At 47.9% G+C, this 20,863-nt stretch overlaps 1 protein-coding gene across 1 annotated transcript in view; it reads right to left on the bottom strand.

Moving 5' to 3' along the window:
- The window catches only part of LOC119455312 (26S proteasome non-ATPase regulatory subunit 3), a 68,788-nt gene that overhangs the window by 43,052 nt on the left and 4,873 nt on the right, over window positions 1–20,863 (bottom strand). The window contains exons 3-5 of the mRNA XM_037716714.2: window positions 15,898–16,088; window positions 13,285–13,425; window positions 3,049–3,185 (exon numbers count right to left, since the gene is read on the bottom strand). Of these exons, the coding sequence (XP_037572642.2) occupies window positions 3,049–3,185; window positions 13,285–13,425; window positions 15,898–16,088 (469 nt within the window). The remainder of the gene's footprint in view (window positions 1–3,048; window positions 3,186–13,284; window positions 13,426–15,897; window positions 16,089–20,863) is intronic.

The following is a 20,863-nucleotide window of genomic DNA, read 5'->3' as shown; positions in this document are numbered from 1 at the left end:
TACGGAACGTCTCAATCGAACACTCACAGAGATGTCGATTGGTACGTCTCCAATGATTACCGCGACTGGGACGCCACGCTGGCCTACGTCACATTCGCGTATAACTCGTCCAGACATGACACCGCAGGATATTCACCCTTTTATCTTTTGTATGGTCGCGACCCTACATTGCCTTTTGACACCATCCTACTTTCTGTGCCACGTGTTACAACTGAGTACGCTCGTGAAGTCGTCGATCGCGCTCACATGGCGCGTCAAGTCGCCCTATCTCGTCTGTTGGCCTCTCAGGATATACAAAAAGAGCGGTACGATCGGCGCCATCGCGATGTTAAGTTCGCCCCAGGTGCTTGGGTGCTCCTCTGGTCACCATATCGTCGTGTCGGTCTCTTCAAGAAGCTTCTCTCTCGCTACACAGGGCCTTATGAAGTCCTACGTCAAGTTAACGACGTCAATTACGAGATCTCGCCGTTACAGTTTGATCCGTCCTCAAGTCCGACGCCAGTTGACATCGTGCACGTTTCGCGGTTGAAGCCATACTTCGCTCACAGTTCTTCACCTGACATGCACTGAGACGGCGCTTCAGCACCCTGGGGTCCTGTTACGGAAGGATAGGAGGAAAGAAAAGAAGAAGAAGATCGAGAGACACTGGCTGCTGCATGTTGTTGCTGGTCAGCCATCTTGACCACACTAACCTTACTTGTGTATATATTGTAAATACATCCAGTCTATACTCCCAACATCCCCGTAACAATATATTTAAATATACCTCTAAGGCTCCAATAAACCTACGTATTTAAGCAAACGTCACTGTATATAATGCTTCAAACAAGACAAATAAACATGTTGCGTAGTCACAGATAGTAAACTTTACGCATAGAAAGAGAGACGGCAAGATCGCAGAAATCTATGATCTATGAACTATGATCGCAGAAATCGTGATATAGTTAAACCTGGATATAACGAAATTGACAAATTCCTGAAAGACTTCGTTATAAAGAGGATTTCGTTATATGCAGGTTCGGCACGAAAATTCGAAAAATAAACGTTTACCGAATTTACTCGATTCTAACGCGCCCTCAATTGTAACGCGCACCCGTTTTCCGTTTTCGTCGAAGCACTCATCCTCGGAATGTCACACCAGGTACCGGATGCGTGGACACGTGTCGTTTCGCACAAGCACGAGGCATCGGAAATGAAGAGCGAGCGTCACGATGGCGTCGTATAGCGTTACAGTAGAACCTCGCTGTTACGTTCCCAGGGGCTGCGTTTTCCCGGCTGTTACGTGGTTTTCGACCGGTCCCGGCACAGCTCCCGTAGAACTCAATGCATTAGTAACACCGCTGTTGCGTCGCAACTGTGGGACCGTTCCCGCATCATACGTTGCGAACTGCCACCCCGCCCCGGCCCGAGCGGCCATTTTGACTTTTCATGTCGCTTGGCTTGGTGGCTTAACGATGGCATTGGCCGCCCAAAGTGCTGGGGGCGACAACTATGACGTATTTTCGGTTTCCGCCAGCAAAAGTATGGCCCTTGAGATCCGTATTTGCTATATAAAGATGAGTCCATGACGCGTTGTGGCCCTAAAATTGGTTTTGGCTCATAGATATTCCGTATATAAGGGTACGGCCAGGCTAGCGCCAAAAAACGCGCGCGTCATGCAGCGAGCGGCAAGTTTCCGCGCGTCAGCGCCTTGCTGCGAGGCCACCGTGGCACGCGCGTCTCACCGCGCGGCAGCGCGATAAGATCTCCCGCGCTCTCCGAACGGGCGACGAACACCGCGAGCGCTCGTTGTTTCATGCGAGAGACGACGATCGTCGATTGAAAACCCGGCGCGGACCGGCGGCGTTCCGGTTGTGATGGCTCCGTGACGTCACCCTCGTCGCTCTTGATTGGTTCTTCATCTCGCGGCATGCGGCATTTGCCGCAGAACCAATTTTGCGCGACACGCCGCAAGACCCCGATTCCTGCCGCTTTTGCCGCGCGTTTTTGCTGCGTGTTTTTGCCGCTAGCGTGTGATAACGCAGTCGCCGCGCGCCGCGTCGGCAACATCAGCTGGAAAAGGAGAGAGTGCCGGCTTGGCGGGATAGGCCGGCTGCAGCAAGCGGCAGGATCAGATTTGAATGAAGGGAGGGGAAAGGTCACGCCCGCGGCGGCAAGATCGCCGGGTCGAGGGATGTAGGGCCGCCTCGCACACGCACGCATGCATGCACACGTGCGCTCGCTTCGCATTCCATCGCGGCGGAGAAGGTGCTTCCGGTTGCTGCTCACGCAAAAATGACAAAATTTTGGACGAAATCACTAGGTGGTCGGAGGGGAAAATTCGTTATATCGAGGGGGTCTCCCGCTGCCACTTCGTTACGTAGAGGTCTCAAATACATGTGCTTCTATGGAGTAACGGCGGGGAATCGAAAAACTTCGTTATATCCAGGAATTCATTATATGGAGGTTCGTTATAAGTAGGTTTAACTGTATATCATAAGAAGCCAACAAACACTGCCACCAAGGACAACATAGGGGAAATTACTTGTACTTTACTAACTGAATTAAAGAAATGATAAATTAATGGAAATGAAAACGGATGAAAAAACAACTGTTCGCAGGTGGGGAACAAACCCACCGTCTTCACATTACGCGTGCGATGCTCTCACCATTGAGCTACCGCGGAACCGTTTTTCCATCCGATTTCTGGGGTATTTATGTTTTACAAGTAGAACTAACCCTGGGAGTGATTAGCCAGCGCTACCACCCACAAACCTAGGTGCGGATGAGGAACATCCTTTCTGCCGCAGGCGTCACGAGCATGTGATCTTTTTTGGGTGATGGCAACTGGCCAATCAACCCACGTATGGCCCTATCTGCATGCGCCCTAGACACCGCAGAGTGCGGCCAGTGGAGCATGCACAAACAGTAAATCTCGGGAGATCGATTGAGGCAAGGTGGCCATTGGGTTCTTCCCCGCAACATCCATTACAGAGGCACCACTCGAGGGTCCCACAAGCGTCACTGCCACGTGGGACATGACAAGCACCCCCCAAGAAAGGGGCCCACCTGCGGATGTCACTCATCCTATCGGTCAGCTCGTAGCAGCGACTGTGGTAGAAGTAGCACTTGGAGGCCAGCAGGTCGAGCGTGCGCCGATTCTGTGCCTGGATCTTCTGCATCAGCTGGTCCGAGCACTGCACTGCCTGCACACAGAAGGTTGCCACTTCACTGGGGCAATAATCTTCCTCACCATTCTGTCTATTACGCGTTAATTACACGAACAATTCCCACAGCACCCAGCATAATTTGTATTCCCGACAGGGTGCAATCAAAACACCAACTGGCTGGATTCCCTCAAAGGCCTGTGCCGGGATATTTTCTCACTAAATCTCCGTGTCAGCCACAGTGACATCCTCCATCCCTTGCCTCACCTCAGAGCCTGCTCTCGTTTTTGAGAAGGAACAACTACTTGACCAAGGAACGCCGCAGTGACCCATCCTTGTCGAAATCATCCGCAGCCCATTTTTATGTCAACTGCACGACAAAGGCTTCTTCTAGTGAGCTCCAATCCTGTCCTTCGCTAGCCGATTCCAGCTTGGGCCTGCAAATTTCTTAATTTCATCAGCCCACCGCCCTCAACTCCGCTTCCCTTCCCTTGGCACCTAACTCGCATGGTCCACCATTTATTTGCACTACGCATTACATGGCCTGCCCAGCTCCATATTTTCTCTTGGCAAAATGTTGGCCTGCTATTGATCAATGCATCTTGCTCTGACACGTCAAACGGGCAGAAGACTATGATGACCAAGTGGCCTTGTTGATGCCTTGGTCATACAAGGGGTACACACGCTGCTTAGGCAAGGTGCAAACTCAAAACATGCGAGGATAAAGATAAATATACAATAGCTCTTTATTATAATGAAGTGAACAGTGCAGCGCAAAAAAAATTTTCATAAGCGGTAATTGGATAAAAGCGACTCCCGCGATAACGAAATTCCGAGCAAACAAAATTGTCACCGCAACGCAAAATTTAATCTCTGGTAAGTGCCCATTGGAGTCGATGCCTTTCGCATCTCGAGGCAAACTTTTTTTTTACAGCAATGCCTCATCAATGAAATGTTTTGAAACGGCAGTCCACATATTATCTACTGATGCTTTCTACTCATGCTGTCTCAAATATAAGCTTAAACACGCCCCATCCTCTGTTAAACTGCTCACTTATTACTACTTAATTTGACCGAAGCTCGAGTACGCCTGTATTATCCGGGATCCCTACACTCAACGTAACATAAAGAAACTTGAACCAATCCAAAGACAGGCTATCCGGTTTGTTTACAACAAATTTTCTACATTCGACTCGTCAACTGAACTAATGAGGTCTAATAATATTCCTACGCTTGAATCGCGTCGAAAAAAATTACGGCTTGACTTTCTCGGTTACTTAAGGGGAGATGCTCCTCAGAAACATTTCTTTTTAAATAATGATGCTGGGCGAATGAAAATTTTACCACTTATAGAGCTTGGTCTCTTCATTTGAAATCTACTTTTAGTTTTAGGATATCTTGATGCTTCCATGTCCTAAGTGCCATGCATACATGAGAAGCAGTGCATGTTTGTGCAGCTGCTGGACTTAAACAGTTAGCATGATAGAGCAGTGCAAAATTAGTTTTCTTATCCCTAACACTCCACTGAGTGCTAATAAGCAAGTTAATGTGATTCCCTTTACAGGCAACATTTTAAGAGAATTTCGTATCTGGTGCTTCATATGCAGTGGCTGGTGCCCGAGTACATTAAAAATTTTCATCCTTAAAAAAATAAAGTGATTGCATTAAATCCTAGATAAGTGCATTCTACATATCCTAAAAATTACACCCATCAAATGTGGTCTTGATTGGACCACAATAAGCACATAAAATGATGTGCACAAACGCCTTGTTTTGCCCAAAATATGAAGTTGAGAAAAATGTGATTAAAAGTTTTAAGAGTTCTTTACTTCTGTTAATTATTATTACTTCCCAGGGAGATTGTGATGCGGCAAAGCTAACCTTGCAGAGAAAAAGCTTAGGCCTACCACCTTGCACGAGCCCAATGGCGTGCGCCACCGCGGTTTGACGCATCGCGTGCTTGAAAATGTGTCATATCTGTGCCTTTTCCTGCCACCTCGAGTGCTTTAACCGAGTTTATTATACTTTTCCCGATCATTTCTGGTTCTGATTTCTTCATATGTGAAATAGGAGAGATCAATGTTGCTGAAACAACTAAAAACACAAGAAGAAGAACGTAAACTTTATTATCAAATCGATAAGATTTGAGTCCGGCGTATTTTTAGTGGGTCTGGGCACCCGCCGTAGACGCGGTTCCGAGACCTTGTCTCGAAGCGGCTTCCTCGGCTCGCTGGACGGCCCAGAGTTGTACTGTCAGGTTCGAGCTGAGCAGTGCGGTCTTCCAACGCGAGCGGAGGCTGGCGGTGGAAGAGAAAACCCATTTCTTTAATGAAAATCTCCTTTTTTTTTGACCCGCCTCTCCCCTTAATAACAAATTGGCACTTGACCCAGCATTGTATGCAAGTCCACTAGTAACAAGACCTACTCGCCAACATCACCAAAATGCTCTAACCCCCTATTTTGCCCGAACCAACCTATTTAAATACTCTTTCTTTCCACGCACCATTAATGACTGGAATGACTTGCCTTTATAAAACTTGTAACACGATTGTTTACTTTTCGTATCAGCATTATTGCCGTATTGTTGCAGCATTTTGTTGTATGACATTGTTTTCCTTCTTGTGTTCTAATATTGTATTTTACCCACCCTGCATGGACTTTGTGTCCGCAGTATGTATTAAATATTATAAATAAATAAATAAATGTAATGCTAACAGTGTCCAAAAAATGCTCGAATACATTGGTTGTGCCCTCAAATTACGCAAACTAGTGCCATAGCACACGTGCATAGCTGCCACAATTTTTGTGTACAAAAAAATAAATAAAAGCAGTGGAGCAGTTGCACCTGGCAACAGTGATGAAGATGACTGCAGTTTATCCTTTGCAACGGACCGGAATTGTCATACCCAGTATAGACCACTTATAACGTAACCGCTTATAGTGCAGGACTGATATAATACGGTCTTTTCAGGCTCCCATTAATTTTCCCATAGCACTATGTATACGCGTATCGCTTATAGTGCAGTTGCGGGACACGAAATACAGGTTACAGTGCGGCTGCCTGGAAGTTTGGCAGTCAACCTAGATGGCAAACGCTCCCCTCAAGCCACAAATACCGTATTTACTCGAATCTAATGTGCACTTTTTTTCCCATAAAACAGGTCTAAAAATTGCGTGTGCGTTAGAATCGAGTACGATCCTAAATCTGCATTACTACAGTAAAACCCCGGTGATACGAACCCGGCTGGTACGAATTTCGGTGTGATACGAATTCGTAACATTCCCCGGCCGAAATACATTGCTCACAATACGAAAAAAATCGGCTCTTCCGAACGTGTTGCCGCGCCGCTACGGATCATACGAACACGTCAGCAACAGCGGCGGCGGCCGAGCCAGAGGGGCCACCGGCACAGACAAGCCGGCACAGCAGGATCTGGGCGGGATCCATAGTCGCCAAGCAACCGACTACGTCACGCGGCTGCACAATCTCTCATTGGTCCCCACGTCGAGTGGACCGGACCACATCACAGCCTAGCCGATGCATAGCGAGAAATTAGACGAGGACCAATGCTGCAACGACGACCGCGGCGCAGCCCGGACGGCCAAAATGCTCCCTGCACTCGACTTGCTCAGGCGTTCAGTGGCGTGCGAAAACATTCCCAAGAACACGTGCGCGCACTTATACGCCTTTCAGAAGGCGATCGTTGATGATTTGGACAAGAAGAAAACGTCCCGTTGATACGTTTGTAAGGAAGAAGTGCCGGTTAGCCAGGTGCATCTCCGGTGTATGAAATACGACGAAGAAGTGCCGGTCAGTCAGGCGCATCACCAGCGCTTTTTACGCACGGGGCTTGTCCTGACTGCTCGCAGGGTTTTTCAAGGGACCGTTTTTCGCAGCGTTTTCCAAGCACACATTTTTCAAGGGACCGCGAGAAAAAAAAAAGGGAAAAAAAGCCGCAGTTTCGCCTGAAAGGTGAAGCAATGGAAACGCAGCAGCAGCGAGCGAATTGACCTTTGCGCTGTCTCTCGCTTCAACGTGAACTAAACGTCGAAGGCACAGTGCATACGAAGCTACTGGCACTAGGCGCACTTTGTCAACATCGCAGATCATTTTGACGATAAGGTCCGCGCGGGCGCCAAATCACGTGGCGGCTCCTCCGAACGGCATTGCTCTGACACCGCCAGAGAGCAAAAGCTTATGCGAGACCCCTCAAAGCCGCGCGGAGAAAAAAAAAAAGAAAGAAAGAACCGCGGCGTCACGCCAAGGTCGCCGTTTCTGCGTGGCGCTGGAACACGCGTGTACGCGTGTGCGTGCCGACGTCTCAGCCAACGCTGCGGCTGCAGCGCGGAGGGAAGCAACGGCGGAAGCCCAGTTCGGCCAACGCTCGCTTCAACAGCAGAAACCGAAACTTCAGGGAGCGGGCTAAGCGGCGGACGCGCACGGAGACAGTCGAAGGTGAGGGGGCTACGAGGGTGTTGAGAGGAAGGGCGAGGAGAGGCCGAACCGCTTCCCTGTCGCCCTCCCACTCACCTGCGACGGTCCCCGCACGCACCCCGTCGATGTGTCGCCTCTTCCTCTTCACAACCGCAATCTCTCTCTCTCGCCGTGCCGGCGCCGCCCGCTCCGTGAAGTTTCCTTTTCTGCCGTTATCGCGAAGCGGGCGCGGGCAGTTTCGTGGCCCTCGCTCCGATATATGCTTGCGCGCCGCGATATTTCACTAACCGCACCGTTCGTACGTCGTGCTAAGGTGCACGAATATTTCAAAAATAAGTCCTTTTAATTTGCACAAATTTTTGGGCCCCTTCGAGTTCTAATTATCGAGATTCGACTATACATGGAAGTCAATGGGATTTAGGTCGGGACCGCGAAAACGCGACGTAGCAGTCGGGAAAACGCAGCAGTGAGGAAGGTATCAATGGGATTCCACTATTAGAAATCTTTTCTGGTAAAAAAATTCAGTTTTCTTGATAGTGTGTATGTTTTGATGATACGAATTTCGGGTGATACGAATGTTTCACGCGACCCTGCGAGATTCGTATCACCGAGCCTTTACTGTATATAGCCGTCGGCATTTCAAAATGGCCGCCTCGCACGGGCGTCGAGCCTAGCTACCGTAGTTTCCTCCATGTGCTGCAGTACAGTAAAACCTCGTTAATACGTACCCGCTTATGACGTAGTTACGGTTAACAGGTAGTTGCTACAATTCCCCGGCCGAGCCCCCATTGAAACCAATGTATTGACTGACCGCTTACGGCGTAGTGGCTCGTAGAATGCGTACCGGTTAGCGCGTACCATTTTCACTAAGTCACAGTATAGGGGCAAAAATGTTGTGCCGCAAATGCTTTTTTTTTTTTTCGCTTTTGAAAAAGAAATGTGGAAACCGCAATTCATTCGGTACTTTGAGGGACCGATCGATGCTGCATTTCGACGGCGCCATGTTAGTGATGGTGATTGGGCTTCCTCCTCTAGATCGGGTCGCCAAACGCGGAGAGCGCATCCGCAGCGTAGCTAAAAGCCCCATTGCCACAACCATCACTCTCATGCTGCGACCTGTCCATACTGCTGCTCCTTTGCAACTGGATTGCACGTGTGTCATCGCATTCCACGTGTGTCATCGACCCATGGTCGTTCAGCGGCGACTGGATATTTCATTACGCGTGTGACTTCGTCCTAGGAGTGTTGCGTGCATAGTGGTGTCGTTCGTGGTTGCTTATCATCGACAGAATATTTCTTCGTCCGGAGAATGGGAGCGATGCCAAAACGATCCAGGTCCGTCTCTGACGGCAGTTGCTGACACCGTGGCTGTGATGAGGGCATTTGCCCAGAAAAAAGGTCTCGTGCCGAAGTTGGCCCGCGGTCTCTCGAAATTCGAGGATCCTGTTGTCGCTGCAAGGCCTCCGCGGCGGCAACCGACACTTACCCGACTTTTGGTCAATTGCTTCTGAATAAAGCAAGCTGTGTACTGCGAACATTACTCATTACTTTTTCTTCACTTTTGAACGGTAAGTCGCGGCTAAATCGTGGTTTTCGGTTAAGGCGTATAACTGGTTAGCACATATTTTTACCACGTCCCCGCCAACTACACATTAACGAGGTTTTACTGTACACGTGCTTAGGCAATAGTCTACCATCTGTCTTCACGTTCGCTGCGTCTGCTCTATCAGCATGAACCACCGAGTTCATCATGATGCCGCATGTAAAAGGAAAGTAATCATGTGTGCGGAGACGGACGGAAATCGGGCTGCATAACGGGCGTTCGGAGAATCAGAAACTTGCGTTCGGGACTGGCACAAACAGAAGAAGAGGATTTTCGCCAGCAAAGCAATGCGGAACCGTTTCAGTGGACCGAAGCAGGACGTAATCTGCGACGATCCACTTCGGCGATATGATCGCATTGGCTCTATCTTGAAAGCAATCTGCAACGGGGAAAGTCCGCCGTGGGCCGTGTTTTCGCCGCTTATAGGTCGCGTTGAAGCGCGAGGCATGATAGCACGAAGGTCAATTTGCTCGCCGTGCTTCGTCACTTGAGCGTTTTGACAGTTCGTTTCCACGGTCAATGAGCGAGATGTGTTCATGTTTGTTTGTGCGCGCGTGACACCGTGCTTGTTAATTTATTTATTAAGTTAATATGGAACCGAGAGTACGGTGACAGCATCGGCAGAAATGCGCCTGGAGTGTCCATTATCGCAATAAAATAGTTGTTTTGGAGATAGTGTGGTATCACTTATAGTGCGGATGTTCGTGACTCGCGTTATAAGCGGTCCACACTGTAAATGGAAACAAAGAGAAAAATATAAAAAGAAAAAGAAGAGAAAATATGAAGTTCCCCCACACTGTGGGAATTGATGCAAGCGAAGCTTTCTTGAATAGTGTTCATTGAAAGTATTTGGCAGTGATGTTGGCAACATACGACCATCGTGATGCGATGTTAAGGGGGGACGTGGCTTTGAAAATCAACTTCATGATTTCTTCATGGATTTTGATGAAAATTGGCACAAATGTTTAGAATGTCTCCCTGATACTGCCATAAAAGTTTCAGAGTGATACCTTGAGAACATTTTATTGAGCAGAAGTTTTCTCTCTTGAACTTTCTGGAGGGCCTGGGGAGCTTAAAAAACATGATGGAAGGCTCGTTGAGTATTGACTGCATAGCTCAATGCGTGCTGAAGGTCGTGACAGTCTTGCTTTTTTTTTTCGCAACACAAATTTTTTAGATAGTCATTTTTCAAGTTACCTTCGCACCAAGCACACTTTCGGGGTGAACGAATAGATACGCCATAAATTTATAAAAAGTCAAGATAAAAACGCAAGACTCTCAACCTGCACTGTAGTCCAAGGAACATGACAAAAAAAAAAAAAAAAATCAAAATAGGCTAAACGGTAACGAAGAAAGCAGCTCCAGAAACTGAGCAGAAAGGCGAAAAAACAGTTTTGAGAAAACGGCTCTCAAAGTTTCACCTTCTTATCTGTTCTCTAAAACGCACCAAATTTGTAATCTTTGATGTGTTTTGTGACGTGGGGCTTCTTGGACATGTGGCCTCTGGTCTGCTGAGCCTTCGTTCTGTCTTTTTCATATTTGTATGGCATTCTTTACTGCTGCTATACAAAGAGCATGGTGCCTGGGTTTCAAACCAAGTGAGGTGCAGAACTATGTGGGCATAAATATACAGTAGTTCTAGCGTTGTACCTGCAGACTGCCTCATTGATAGCAGTCTCTAGTGCAGTCAGTGAGGCATTGTTTTCTTTTGGTAGAATCGACCATGTTACTGAATGAAGGCTCTCAGCAGCCTTCTGAATCATCTTCCATTGACAATGGCTATGGAGGTTAGGAGAGCCACTGATAGATAGGCAGCAATGCAGCTGCTAGGTGCTTTCCAGCCTGTACTTTTGTATCATGCCTCACTTCTGCAGCCAGGTGTCTGTGCCAGCCCAAGTGGCCTAGTGAACAGAGCTCATGATGAAGTTCTCTTTATGAAGGGATGGTATGATAGGTATTGTTACGAGATATCGTGGCATTACGATAATAGAGTCGGCGCGTGATGTGCTAAGTCGCAGGTCCGAGGTGCCGATGTGCGAAATGTCTGGTCGAGGGCTCGAGGAGTCGACGCTCGCGGTGCTGACGCGCGAAATGCGTAGCTGCAGGCTCGAGGAGTCGACGCGCGATGTGCTTAGTTGCGCAGTCGGAGGTGCCGATGCACGAAATGCTTAGGCAAGGATCCGAGAAGTCCGCGCGCGATGTGCTTCATGGCCGAGACGGAGACGCCTATGCGCGAAAGGCTTAGCCGCGTGTCCGAGGATTCCGTGCCCGAAGCTCGGTCGCGAAGTCCGCGTCACCGATGCTCGGAATGCTTAGCCGTGGGTCTGAGACGTCCACAAAAAGCGGGATCGGCCACGCTACTGCGATGTCCGCGTAGCGCCCGTTTCAACACTCGTCAAGATTACGGAAACTGTCCGGAGCTCGTGAGGAGACCGCAACAAGCGGTGCAGACGACGGCATCACGGAGCGAGCACCGGACCAATGGCAAACCGCGCTGGAGTCACGTGGCGGGCGCGGCCAATCGGTGGCTCCGGCACAACCTTCAATCATTTGCTTTTTGTGTGCTTGTTTCTGTACGGAGGAGATAGCTGAAGCAGCAGATATGAAGACGGAGAAATGCGCTTTCCAACGAGACCAAGATGGCGGCGCTCGGCTGCGCCGTTCCGGAGATATCGTGGCTTGAAAATCGCGATTTCTTTCGCGATTTCCACGCAATTTTTCGGCACCTTGGCTGATAAAGCAATTTTTTTTAGAGCACTTCTACTTGGTTTTCAGTAATGATATTTCGGAATCAGATAGAATAAGAGTTACAGAAACTGAAAATGTGATTTTCAAAAAATTGATTTTTTAGCTATTTATCGCGATGCAAAAGCCACGTCCCCCCTTAAGTTACCTTGCCTTCACCACTTGCGTTTGTCCGCATAGTACACAGAGAGATGTCCCTCATTCTTTTACTGAAGAGAGCCCAAATTCTTTCTGAGGACACATTTTCTTTCTCCCGTTTCATGTTAGGTGAACTGCCACGAGCACAGAGGGGTAAGACTAATCACCTGTTTCCCGACCGTGTCAGTACGGGATCTGGTTATGCCCACTCTCTCAAACATTCTCCCTACCTCCTCACTGGGCTGTTGCTGCTGCGCGTGAGCCCAGAGGCAAGTGCGGTAGCCCCTGCCACGCTTTTGCGGGGGGTCACACCTGATTACGGTGTCCAGAGGGCATTGTGGCCCCGCGCTCTACTGAAACGTAGTCGATGTCGCCCATCTCATCTCCCACACCCCTGCCATGACCTCCCAGCAGCAGTGGATAAGTGGAGGAAGAGGCAAAGAAAGCTTCGCTTTAAAAACAAAGTAGCGGGCACATTTACAAACTTCCAGGTCAAACATCGCACTGACGTGGACTTGTTCACGGCGCTTGAGATGGTGGTCGCCGCATGGGTCGCGACACGTCTGGCCGTGATTGCCAAGTGGTTTAAGCGTGCCAGCTTCATTGCCACTTGGCAGGCATCATGCGCTGACCCTGCGGAGGAAGATTAGCCCAAAGGCGCACTCGATAACGGCGTCCCTATCACTGACACTCGCATGGTTTGAACTTTGTGTCATAGAAAACACAGTTCCATATGGTCTCAGCATCAACGAGTTCGTTTCCACTGTTGAAGACATTGTTGTGCGCGAGGAGATGACCGACGAGGCCATCATAAGTAACGTACGCGAAGCTGATGACGCCGAGGACCACCAAGGACCACAACATCAAGAGAAGACAAACCAGCAGGGTGTGTTAGATGCCTTCGACAGAATTCATTTGCGTTTTGGCAAGCACGATGACGATGTGGCAATGGACCCCGTTTTGTAGTGTGAAGGCAGAGCTCTCACGTTATTCAGCCCCCTGAATAAAACTGAAATATCACGAAAAGTGCCGGTAACGAGTAGCAAATGCTTTGTCTGCCCCTCACTAGAAAAGTAGATGCGGAGCAACCTGCCTCACTTTTTCATTATTTCACTGCCACCGCGAGTGAATACCGAGACAATGAATGGGAACTTCTGCAGACGCAGACAGTGCAGCAAGAGCGACCGCCAGATAAAGCAAGCAGATGGGGAGCCCACCTTCTCGTAACGCTGTGCATCGATGAGATACACCAACACCAGCAAGTGAATGTAGACATCCAGCTCGGGAAGCAGTGGCAGGTGTGATGTCTTAGCACTGCGGATGCGGCTTTCCTTGACGGCACCATCTGTCTCCATGGGCTGCAACAACACAAATCAAGCACATCACTGTTTATGCTTAGCAAACACTGACACAACTTTGGTTGTGTTCATCTGTTTTCCCAGAAACCACAATTTGATGCAATACTGAGTGGAAATGCCAAGACAGTTGAAATTTACTGTATTTGCTACAGTCTAAAGTGTACCCAAATCTTAACGTGCACAATTTTTGCAGGCTTACTCTTTCGTTACCGTGCCTATTGAAATCGATCAATTTCATCGACAGTTATTTTTCTACCCATTGTTAAAACATTTTTGTTGTAGTTATTCTACTATCAACATCATGCACCGTCTGAATTGACGCCTGAACTTCACCCATTTGTCAGATTTGACAATTCTTGGCATATTGGAGAGTCTAAAAATAAAACTTCCACTGGAGGTATTGCCGACAATAGCCTCCAGTGTTCCTAGCACTTCAACAAAAAGATGCAAAATTCGCGCTTTGGCTGGCTTGGCAACATAATTTTTAAACGACAGCAGCAGCGAAGACACAGAAGCTTCTCTCGGGTTGTCAATGTTTTGATCCAATGTATAGGCCGTTTTAACGATGTCTCAAAAAACAGCAGATGCTCATAAGGGCGTGTTATTTTGATAATTGTGTATGATTAATTATCAAGTGCAGCTTTATTTTCCCCACTGTGGGTTACTTGTATTCATCAGCACTTCGTCAGTGTATGTACAGTGCTCAGCGATTGAAATGCGATACTCGGACAGAATAGCGGCCGGCGCTTTTTGCGCCACCAGTGATCACTGGGTGATGGCTTAGGGGGCTGAATGCAGTTACGATGCCGGCCACCACAATCGATGCCCAGCTCGACTGTGGTTACCGGAATACCCAACTTGCTTGGTGCTGCACCAGAATGCTCGCAACGCACGCTACTTCGAAGCTCTTGCTTGGGATCGACTGCCAGGTGACTGATAGAGAGGGTGGAGAGGCTTCGCGCGCTGTCTCCAAAACAACCGGAAGTAGACGACACAACGTCCCATCATGACGCAGAGGCAGTGAAGGCGGAGCTTAGCGCCGACCGCTTGGTGAATGAGTTGAGGAGAAAAAGCATAGCTAGGGAGGAAGGTAACTTGTAATCATCCATAGGTCTTTTAATACAAGACTCCTAACACAAATTGTGATGCTAATGTTTTACTGTAGCAGTACCCTATGCATCTACAAAATTTGTCCGAACCGTTTCAGTGACCGTTTAAGCGCAAAATCTCGAAAGATAGCGTCAGTCTGTTGGTTGCAGTCTAAGTTAACAGGTTTCTTAGGGGTGGGCAGCGCTACCCGGACGAAGGACAGAGGAAGAGATGATACGAGCGCTGCCCACCCCTAAGAAACATGTTCAGTTACCAACTCACCCAGCTTGCTGCGTTAGGTTAACATGCAAGTCATGAAGGAATGTGGCTAGGTGTGTCTCACATCAAAAGCCCTTTCGAAAACCAGCCTGTGACGTATGAAAATACAGCAAGGAGTCAAGAAAGGCGATGATCTGCGCGCACATGATGTTTTCCATTATTTTACAGGGTATGCTTGAATTTTTCACTACCCGAGTTGTAGATTGGAATGAGCTTTCCCACTTTCCAGTACATTGCCCGAGGAGAGGGTCTGAGAATACAAGAGCAGCAAATATGCAGCAGAAACGTGGAAACGTGTAGCATTTTTTAGGGGCTTTTAGTTAATTTCATCCGTTCCAGAAGCCGGCGTCAGTTTAATATTTTTTATTCAGGATAATGTGCTATCTGCAAAGAAGGAAATTGCTGGCATGGATGATTGCATGGCTGATTTAGCAATGTACCAGGCGTGTCACACTCTTTAGTGAAAACTGTAGTGAATGCATGGTTAAACAAGTTAGCACATTCATGAACGGCGACAGTCTCATTCTGTTCATTAGTCAAGGCAATTTTACGCGTGTTGCGTGGGTTTATTTTGCGGCAGAATATTTTAGGGGCAGTAGTCAAAATATTTGGTAGCCGAATATAGAAAAAAAAAAGTGTACATTGCGGCATGGATAGCAGTAAGATAAGTGGTTTCAGCAGCATAGTATTTTTCCCAAGAGCTTTGCACTCCGTCCAAGCTTTTTGATTGCACCGTCTATTTTCTGACCAATTTTCGTTAAAAAAGAAAGGCTCATTTTAGAATTGGGTAAATACCCTAATCAGACATTGTGAGTTACAATTATTGCTTAAAAATCCTCCTAGGGCAGGCCGAAAATAGGCATTATTGACGGAAGATGAGATGTGTTATACGCATTCACTGCGCCCTAAACCCCGCTGAGACGAATGCTGCCACCAAAGGGGTCGCTATTGGGGTCACCATCCAGTGCAGGCCAATTTTGGGACAGAAATAATGAAAGTTTGGGCCTATAGAAATGCACGGGTGCTGCCGGGACCTTCGGTCGCGATCAAATTAACCGGAAAGTCAAATTAAATGCAGTTAAGAAAAGTTAATAAAGTAAGCACCTCCTCGAGGCATCCAAGCAGGGCATCCTTGTCCTGGCTCGAGTGGGTGAAGAAGCCGGTGACGATCTTGCGCAGCACTCGGTCATTGAGGCGCTTACGGGTGGGCATCAGAGCCCGCAGAATGCGCAGGATGAAACGTGGCTCCTTGCTGGTCACTGCCTTCTCAATGTGGCGAGCATGCTCCTTAATGTCTGCATTCACAGAGAGGGGAAGCAATCGCTCAGTAACCTTCCAGTCTTCAGAAAGTCAATAGATTCTTCTACTACCAGTAGTACTGCTCCCGTCTATCAATCCAGTTCCACACCAGATCAACCAACACTCCAAAAACAAGCACCAACGACAAGGAGCCTTTTCTCCCGCATTATGCCACCATTCTGCCACATTATGTGCACCACGCCTTGGGCCAGGGCGTTTTCTTGCTGCTTGAGCTCAAAACCTCGCTGAAGTGATAAGCATCAGCAACTATGCACCGACTCTGAAAGAGACCGCAAAGATAGCAAAAGGGCACTGCAATGACTCGTGTCCGCCTTCCTTCTCCCCATTTTGCTTGCCCTTTGTCACGATTCACAACACTGAAGTCACTGCACTTTCCATTCTTTCTGTCCTTGGCTGGATGCAGTGCTGCTTTCATTCAGATGCACAAAGATACCTGACATTTTCTCGCGATTTTCTCAAAAGAAGGAAAGTGGCAAGTCTTCAAGGAAAGCTGAAAACTGTTACATCCACATACTGTATGATTAACCGGTATTCACTAGGGAGAACTTCAACAAGGACCATAACAGCGCTTCAACTGATAATAAGGATACAATTACTCTTTTCTGCTAAAGAAAAACAAAATATGCGCAGAAGGCACCTGCTGTGCTATTACCTCATTCTCGGCAGTTTGACTTAAACGGAAACTGCGTAGGGTCTTTCCTTGACGTAGTGCCTTCTTGCAACGTTAGAGCCTTCGGTTACACAGACTGGTGGCCAAACATTTGAGCTGATAAAATGGAGAAAACAGTAGCACTGCAAAACGCATGCACAAATACCTTCAACTGTGCCACTAAGAAGGTGGTGTGCTCATAGAGATGCTGTAAACTGTAATTATCCATAGTTGATGTTTCAAATAGGTGCCGCTACAAATACAAACTAGTGTACATGCCTGCCGGGCGTTTCGTAACATCTGATCGAAGCCAATATTTTCGATTGTCAGGAGGGCACCAGCCTATGACCGTAGTAAAGGGTTAGGCAAGGGGCTATATTCTCGGGCGATCACATTTGACAATACTTGCAAGATTTTGCAAGACCAGCACTGGATGCATTAGCATCTACGAGTTCCTGGCACAGTGACAAGACGGCGTCCTTGGCGCTGTGCCAAGAATGCTTTAGCTCGTAGACTAATGCGCCTGGCACTAGTCATGCAAACTCTTGTGAATGTGAAAGCATCCACGAAAAGTGATTGGCCGAGAATGTGGCTCCAGAATTTTGCTTTTTAGGATGGGTTAAGATGACAGATGACATTTTAAAGCAGAGCACAATTTTAAAGAAATTAATCTTGGTAATGCATGGATGGGGTTTGCCGCCGGTTGGCAAGCTTGTTTCCCTGGTGTGTTTCCCTGGTTCTTGGGTTTTACGTGCCAAAACCAGTTCCGATTATGAGGCACGCCATAGTGGAGGGCTCCGGATTAATTTTGACCACCTGGGGTTCTTTAACGTGCACTATAACACAAGCACACAGGCGTTTTTACATTTCGTACATCGAAATGCGGCCGCGGCGGCCGGGAATCGATCCCGTTACCTCATGCTCAGCAGCGCAACGTCTTAGCTGACTGAGCCACCCCCGCGTGTCCCTGTTATGGTTAGCAGACGAATATGATGAAGAGGGGCAAAGACAGGAGGTTATTGCTTGACACATTTTTCTCACCCCTTTGATGTGTTGTGCAGGCCGTGTACAATGGGGACATTTTCTGGACATTTTCAGAATGTAAATGTGCTCTCTGCCAAGTAAACATGCAGCTGTCCCTGCTCTGTCTTGTGTATGCTGTTCTTTTTCATACTCGCCTTGCGTGCTACATCTTTTACTCAAAATGCTCTTTCAAAGCATCATGACTGTTTGAAACCACCCACGAAATACCAGAGCACGAGAAAATCAGCATCCATGGGTTCAAAATCTGGCTTCGCCACAGGCATGTCTGCTAGCTATGCGCTTCTGTTTGCACCGTGAATCTGCCTTTTTTCAGGGCTTAAGACATGCAGAACAACATCAATCACTCCTATGGCAACCTCCCTTGTGTGTACACATTCACAGCCTGTGCACCATGACAACAATGGCCCCCCCTCACATCCAGCACATACCTCTTCGCTCCTTCGGGGATGGAAGCGGCCAAGGAAGTTTTGGAGCAGCTCTGGGAGCAGCAAATTAGGCACTTTGGAGCAGGTTTGACGCATGAATTGTCCGTTTTGGAGCAGTAGATACACATTTCGGAGCAGCTTCATAAAGGTCAATATGAGTGAAATACAGGCATATGAAGAAAAGGTGTTCTTTATTTGACTTTGCAGAACAATATTAACTTATGGCAGATCAGGTCGGCAGAAGCCCGCAAGGCGAGCAAAATTCATGACAGGGAAAAATTGTCATCCACCTGACAGTAGCATAAAGCTGCAAAGGAAAACGATAGTGGTTTCTCAGAAACCACCATTAAGTTACATACCGGATGTGCCAATCAGGGGTGGGACTGCCCAAAGTCATTTCGGAGCAGTTTGGAGAAGACAAAATTGCATTTTGGAGCAACTTGGAGCCAACTAAATTGCATTCTGTAGCAACTTGGAGCAGGCCAATCTGAATTTTGGTGGAATAATGGGATATAACAGCGCACTTCCAAACCCCACGACGAAACACAGAATAAAACCAACACAAAGCGCGTAGTAGAAGCGCGCTTTGTAGCTATGGCGTACTAGAATATGGAAGAGTGGGTCGAGCGGCGCCACTGCGCATGCTTTCGTGTAAAGCCAAAAACACTGGCGGCACTACGATAGAACTATTTGTTGCCACGCCGACAATCATGATGATAGAGGAAAGTGTTCTCTAATTATGCGGTCCAATCGACGGGTAACATATTTTCTGGGTCACCATATGTCACCATCGACCCAGAGAGCCGCAATCAACCCCATGGCTGGTATAACGTAACTATAACAATATCTTTTTATTGCGATAGAAATTATATGGACCTTCCAGCGCATTTCTGCTGTTGCCGTGATGTACCGTATAAAGTCCGGGGCCAATAACATCGTCAACGCGCACCGTAAGCTGTCTGTGTGAGTTAAAGCTTGCGAGGGCGAGTTGACGATGGCGGCTCAATCTCGTAAGCTCAAGGGAGGAAAGCGCGTCATCTGCCAACGCGTGCAAGGCACCGGGGGATGGAAGGTATAGGGCGTTTTATGTATAGGGCGTTTTACAACGCATCCCTCTCACCAGTAATACAAGTGGTCTCAGATGTAAATGTCATCGAGTGCATTGTATATATTACGAACGTTTCAACAGGGGCCACGGTCTCGGTAACGGTTCGGAAAGCAAACCATTACAAGAACACGCTACTTCGCGTCTGATAGGGACCAAAGATGCGTGGCAAAAACTGCTGAGCGGCGAGAAAAAAGCGCGGAAGCTCGTTCCTAGTGCCACCATTTGACGAGATTTGCGTAAAGATAGTCTTTGGCGCTCAGAAGCGACATAACGGTCACAGCGGTGTTTTTTTTTTCTCTTTTATTTTACTGGCTTCATTGTTAAAAAAAAAGTATTCATGAATTATGCGTTGTTTTAAATGCTGTTATCAGTCACTTGTTAACGTCATCCGCAACTGTTTCATCGACATCTCATCGATTCAGTAAATTTATAAACTTAGCTAATTGAACGGATTCGTGCACAATGAATGGCAAATATTCGCAGTGGCCACCATGAACAACGCTCATCAAGGTACAGCAAACGGCGTTCGAGTAGTGCCCCCTGGTAATTTTTAATTCTTAGCGACCTTCAGTTAAGAAAGCAGAATACGGCAGTATAAATGTGAAGTGACGTACTGGTCATCGCATGTTTGCCAGTATTTCACATCGCTTGCTGAGAAAAAGCTCCAAGATATTTTCGAAGAGAATAAAGGGATAAAAATATTCACCAGCTGACTTTCCGATCTGCGTTGTCGAGGAATATTTTGAATAAGCTCGATTATTCAGGCCGATTCACGGTTCTGTCACAGGCGCCATGAAGCTAATGTAAAACGGCAACCGAGATTTCGTGCACTGAATGATGGTTTATTAAAATTTTTGGACACGATTTGTGCAATGTTACGTTCGGCGACCAACGGGGTCAGCGATCTTGGAAGTATCTCCTGTTTACCTGCGACGAATCGCTTCGGGAGGCCGAAAAGCAGTCCCACCGGGAAAGATCAGCGGCGACATCACGTCTCTACACCTTTCAAAGAGTACGAGTCTCGACACTATAGGAAGAGGAGACTCTTGGAAAAGGGCCGCCACTACGACGCGTTCTCACGGCCGCTCGACAGACCAGCTGGCCGCCAAGGCCGTTCTCCAAACACACCCGTCGTTGGCTGGCCATTCCAGGAACAACAGACATGTCAGTTCAAATCAGGTGCGAAGCCACCTGTCTACAAGTGTCCCCTCCTTTATGTGGGGGAGTGAGCAGTGTGTGCCCAAGGGCACATCTCCGAATGAGGTCGGGAAACGAAGGCACCGGGGGATTATGCGCACCCTTGCGCTCAACGCAGACCATCGGTGACTCTCGACGCTCCGATTGGAGGATGGTGGGACCGCAGCTTGGACAGGGGGGGTTTTAAGCGAAACTTTGGCGGGCCATCGGGAGTGCTCTCCCATCTGCCCTGAGATGTAACCAGTGCTTCGTTCTAGTATGCTTCGATCCAGTCATGTTAGACTGAGGAGACGTAACGTTCTCCTACTTCTCTTTTAAAGAATGTAA

This window comes from Dermacentor silvarum, chromosome 6 (assembly GCF_013339745.2).
Source record: "Dermacentor silvarum isolate Dsil-2018 chromosome 6, BIME_Dsil_1.4, whole genome shotgun sequence".
Lineage (NCBI taxonomy): Eukaryota > Metazoa > Arthropoda > Arachnida > Ixodida > Ixodidae > Dermacentor > Dermacentor silvarum.
Note: the sequence above shows the minus strand (reverse complement) of the source record. Positions and strands in the feature narration are given on the sequence as shown.